At 43.8% G+C, this 5,522-nt stretch overlaps 1 protein-coding gene across 2 annotated transcripts; it reads right to left on the bottom strand.

The window, feature by feature from the left end:
• Positions 1-218: 218 nt before the first annotated feature.
• LOC148502607 (uncharacterized) lies at positions 219-4,349 on the bottom strand. 2 transcript variants are annotated; one of them, XM_088449592.1, is made up of 2 exons: positions 3,976-4,349; positions 219-1,733 (listed from the first exon to the last, which is right to left on the bottom strand). In XM_088449592.1, exons 1-2 carry the CDS (start codon positions 4,268-4,270, stop codon positions 814-816), a joined length of 1,215 nt encoding a protein of 404 aa, XP_088305718.1. In that variant the 5' UTR covers positions 4,271-4,349; the 3' UTR covers positions 219-813. The 2 variants fall into 2 exon arrangements, with proteins under 2 accessions (XP_088305718.1, XP_088305719.1); XM_088449593.1 differs by having other exon boundaries at positions 219-1,730.
• Positions 4,350-5,522: the final 1,173 nt, after the last annotated feature.

Here is a 5,522-nt window from a genome sequence, read left to right as displayed (position 1 = left end):
TGTGTAATCGCCTGCATATATTGCCTAGTGGATATGCCCCTTTACACCTCCAACCGGCCTTATATAATATTAATATATATTTCATCTGTTTTTCCATGATACTGAATCAATTTGTATTCAGCTTATATGATTGACTTGACCCTTTTTGCACATCAACTATTCTTATAATTATTAGAGATCAACTTTATCTAATAAATTAAAAACCTTTTGTATAGATGCCAGGCTGCAGTAACTTCTTTTATTGCATTCCTTCCTCCAGAATCACAATTACATGATACAAGGTTTAACTGTTTACACCACTGAAATAGTTTGGATAGCGATATATGAGATATCAGGAAATAGTGGTCACTTCTACTGATTCATTCAAACCATCTGGGTGGATCAAATTCAGTTAGAACATCCAGATAGCATAGATGGTGCCCCTGGGAGAGTTCAAATTAAATAGTATAAATTATTAATTGCATCTATATCAAGCCCTATATTAATTAATTATTATTGTTTAGATTTCCCTAGCGCTGTACATCCCTCCTCTTTTTATAGTAATGACACATCCCAATTATATGCAGATAGATCACTTCAAATTTTAAAATGCTGTGTGACTGGAGTGTTGCTACAGCCCTGTTTTGTATCAGCTCATAGACATGATTTTCTCCTGTGTGACAGCTGATATCTACCAAGATGTGACTTCTGTATAAAACATTTCCCACACTCAGAGCATGGAAATGGTTTCTTACCTTTGTGATCTCTGCTATGTAACAAGATGATCTTTCTGTGGATAACATTTTCCCACACTCTGAGCATGGAAATGGTTTCTTACCTTTGTGATCTCTGATATGTAACAAGATGATCTTTCTGTGGATAACATTTTCCCACACTCTGAGCATGGAAATGGCTTCTCTGATGTATATCTAAAGCCAATTTATATGTAAAACATTTCCCACACTCAGAGCATGTAAATGGCCGCTCATCTCTGTGACTTCTCTCATGTAGATGAAATGGTTTCTCACCTGTGTGACTTCTCTGATGTGTAACAAGAGATGATTTGTGTATAAAACATTTCCCACACTCAGGGCATGTAAATGGTTGCTCACCTGTGTGACTTCTCTGATGTTTAACAAGCTCTGATTTACGTGTAAAACATTTCCCACACTCAGGGCATGTAAATAGTTTCTCACCTGTGTGACGTCTCTGATGTGTAACAAGAGCTGATTTCTGTGTAAAATATTTCTCACACTCAGAACATGAAAATGGCCTCTCACCTGTGTGACTTCTCTGATGTGTTACAAGAGCTGATTTCTGTGTAAAACATTTCTCACACTCAGAACATGAAAATGGCTTCTCACCTGTGTGACGGCTCTGATGTGTAACCAGCTTTGATATATAAAGAAACCATTTCCCACACTCAGAACATGAAAATGGCCTCTCCTCTGTGTGACTTCTCTGATGTGTTACAAGATTTGATTTCAGCGTAAAACATTTCCCACACTCAGAACATGTAAATGGTTTATCAGGTGTATGAGCTGCACTATGTGTAACAAAAACTGAGGTATCAGGAGAACATTGGTCACAATTAGAGGGATCAGATGATATAGCTGCACTGTGAGGTACTGGATGTATATTTAGAGTAACGGGATTATCTCCTTGAGATTCCTGTGTGATGTTATCTTCTATTTGAATATCTGTAGACAAGATGAGATCTCCCTCCAAGTCATTCCTGCTTGTGCGTCCATCTGCTGGAAATACAATAACTGTATTATTATTATTCAGAGTTCTTCATAAAGCTCACACATTTCATAGCACTTTACAGAGAATATTTGGCCAATTGGCTTACAATCTATATTCATAACCATATCTACTAGTACACAAAATATGCTTAATTTGGGTCAGAAACAAATTAACCTGCCAGTATGATTTTTGCAGGAAACACATACAAACTCCACACATCATTTTGGTCGAAAATGAAACTCATGAACTTAGTGCTGTGAGTCAGCAATCCTAACCCCACTACACCACCATATTCTTATAAATGAAGAGGTTTAGCTGTTTAATTTGCAGGTACAAACGATGACCACATTATTACATTAACAAATGAACCAACAAGAAACAAGACTCTCATTGAACAGATAAAATGACACAAGCACATTATCTGCACAAGTCATAGATCCAGCCACAAGAACAATCTCAACCAGTGATGTTGGTGAACCACAATACCCATCTAGACCTCCCTCACACATAAACACGGGAAACTCGTGAGCTAATTAGCAACAACTGCGTCCACACTACACAAAGTTCTCCAGGTGGATATATATGTAGTAAAATCAGCCTCTATATGGTCCTCTGGTCATCCTCAGGGAGAGTAGTCCCACCAGAGTCATGTTACTAACTTAGGGTAATGAGTCACTGTATATAACCGCTGAGAGGGAAGGAGAGCGATAGGACAGAGCAACACAGAATGATGGCGGCACAGAGCGGGGGAGGCAGCTGGATAGAGTAGGGGAATGGTGCAGGACACAGAGCGGGGGAGGCAGCAAGACTGGATGGGGAATGTCCAAAGGTTGAGCAGGGGGGGGGGGGAGCAGGACAGGGTAGGGGAAAGGCACAGAGCAGGAGGCGGCAATAGCACAGAGCAGGGGGGGGGAGCAGGACAGGGTAGGGGAAAGGCACAGAGCAGGAGGCGGCAGGAGAGGGGAATAGCACAGAGCGGGGGGGGGAGCAGGACAGGGGAGGGGATGTCCAAGGGTAAAGCGGGGAAGGCAGCAGGACAGGGGAGGGGAATGGCGCAGAGCGGTGGAGGCAAGAGGACAGGGTAGGCAATGTCCAAGGGCAGAGCGGGGGAGGCAGCAAGACACAGTAGGGGAATAGAGCAGGGCACAGAGGCAGCAGGACAGGCTAGGGGAATGGTGCAGGGCACAGAGTAGGGTAGGCAGCAGGACAGGGTAGGGGAACGGCACAGAGCGTGGGAGGCAACAGTACAGGGTAGGGGAATGGCGCAGAGCGGGGGAGGTAGCAGGACACAGTTGGGGAAAGGTGCAGAGGAGGCAGCAGGAGAAGGGAATGGCACAGAGTGGGGGAGGCAGCAGGACAGGGGAATGGCGCAAAGCGGTGGAGGCAGCAGTACAGGGTATGGAAACGGCACAGAGCAGGGGAGGCAGAAAAATAGGGTAAGGGAATACAGCATGGCATAGAGGCAGTAGGGGAATGGAGCAGGGCACAGAGCGGGGGAGGAAGCAGTACAGGTTAGGGGAATGGTGCAGGGCACAGAGTGGGGGAGGCAGCAGGACAGGGAATGGTGCAGGACACAGATAAGTAACAGCAGAAAGAGGAAGACAGCAGGAGGGCAGAGCAGGATACAGAGACAGGTCAGCAGATAAAGTGTAACAGTACAGAGCATCTAAGCACAGAAAGTGGAGATGCAATTGTGCAATTACGGGTGTGTGGTTGTGTCTGTGTATGATGGGTAGTACACAGTATATTGACAATCACATAATATTAAAAAATAGTGGGTATTGTCACATGTGGTAGTGCACAAGCCAGAATCATGGCTGTTATATGGGGTTTCATCACACTGACCAGTGATTTATTTAGTATAGCTACATCCCTTGTACTGATATAGAAGATACACCAGAGAGTGTGGGGAGGAGACTGGTCAGATCTCTGGGCTGGCAACACACAGTGACATGATGTGAGGGGAGAGCAGGAGTATAATAGGTGCTAATGGCTCCTGATGTATGAGATACACCAGAGAGTGTGGGGAGGAAACTGGTCAGATCTCTGGGATGGTAATACACAGTGACATGATGTGAGGGGGAGGGCAGGAGTATAATAGGGGCTGGTGGGTCCTGACTTACCCACTTGGCAGACACATTCAATGCCTTACTTTGTACTGAAAGAAGGTGGTGTAGGATAAGAGATTGTTGTAGTGACCGAGTGAGGAGAATTTGTGACTTTTTTCTGTAATAAGTGTTTATTACTCACCTGCGCCGATATCTGTAGGTATTTCCTCCTCCTTACACTGCTGATCACCCCTTACATACGTCTCTTCTTCTCCCTCTGTATGTTCTGCCTTCATAGAAGTCATATACGTCTCTTCTTTTTCCCCAGTATCTTCTGCCTTCATATAGGTCACATACGTCTTTACTTTTCCCTCTGTAACTTCTGCCTTATTATCAGTCACATATATCTCTTCTTCTCCCTCTATATCTTCTGCTTTGATATCAGTCACATATGTCTTTTCTTCTTGCTCTATATCTTCTGCCTTCATATCAGTCATATACGTCTTCTACTCCCTCTATATCTTCTGCCTTTATATCAGTCACATACGTCTCTTCTTCTCCCTCTTTATCTTCTGCCTTTATATCAGTCACATACGTCTCTTCTTCTCCCTCTTTATCTTCTGCCTTTATATCAGTCACATACGTCTCTTCTTCTCCCTTCATATCAGTCACATACGTCTCTTCTTCTCCCTCTGTATCTTCTGCCTCCATATCAGTCACATACGTCTCTTCTTCTCCCTCTGTATCTTCTGCCTCCATATCAGTCACATACGTCTCTTCTTCTCCCTCTATATCCTCTGCCTTTATATCACTCACATACGTATCTTCTTCTTCTATATGTTCAACCTTTATAAATGCCAGACCTTCATCCTATATAACCCACAACAAAAAATTATTTAAGAAAGTCTGATGAAATAAAACAAAAGAATATCAGAGTATAAGACAAACACAGCTTCTCTACAGATCATACAGTGACTGTGGCATATTGGTGAGACCCTAAATCCCACCTACTTGATTCTCCTGTGGGATCCTGCGATTCTCCTCTGTACAATCCTGTGAATACAGAGGATGGGGACATCTCTCTGGGGTATTTCTGCCACCAGGTCCATCTGTAGGAGACACACAGTAACTGTGTACTATAATATAAATATATATATATGATTAATAGATGATGTGTGTATATAGGGAGCCCCCATACCTGCTCTCCCCAATACAAAAAAATTGTCTCATCTTACCCAGTGATGTGAGGGGCCAATAATTCTCCATCATCACGTCCTTGTACAGATCCCTGTATTCCTCTATATATATTCCCCCTCCTGCATGGAGACATAGTGACATCCTAACACCTTATAAGAACCTGACACATACAATGGAACAGCCATCACCCAGACACATCCCCTGGTGTTACTGTATAATGTCCCATTCCCAGCAGTCACCTCTCCAGCCATCACCCAGACACATCCCCTGGTGTTACTGTATAATGTCCCATTCCCAGCAGTCACCTCTCCAGTCATCATCCAGAAACATCCCCTGGTGTTACTGTATAATGTCCCATTCCCAGCAGTCACCTCTCCAGCCAGCAGCTGGATGATCTTGTTGGCGAGTTCCAGGATCTTCTGGTTATTTTCTCTCTTATGTGTTAGTGAGATGGAGGCGCACACAGGGACGGCTGCTGGGTGTCTGACACTCACTGGATGTCTTCTTCACTACTGTGTAACCCTGTGTATTGGAGAAGCCATCAATAAAAGG

This window comes from Taudactylus pleione, unplaced genomic scaffold (genome assembly GCF_031769625.1).
Source record: "Taudactylus pleione unplaced genomic scaffold, aTauple2 ptg000488l, whole genome shotgun sequence".
NCBI lineage: Eukaryota > Metazoa > Chordata > Amphibia > Anura > Myobatrachidae > Taudactylus > Taudactylus pleione.
The sequence above is the reverse complement of the archived record's forward strand: the minus strand, read 5'-3'. Positions and strand labels throughout refer to the sequence as shown.

Coding starts and splice junctions, on each gene's coding strand:
- LOC148502607 (XM_088449592.1), bottom strand. CDS start 4,270: ATGACTGATATGAAGGCAGAAGATATAGAGCAAGAAGAAAAGACATAT. Junction 1,734..3,975: donor ACCTACAGATATCGGCGCAG/GTGAGTAATAAA, acceptor TTGTATTTCCAG/CAGATGGACGCACAAGCAGG.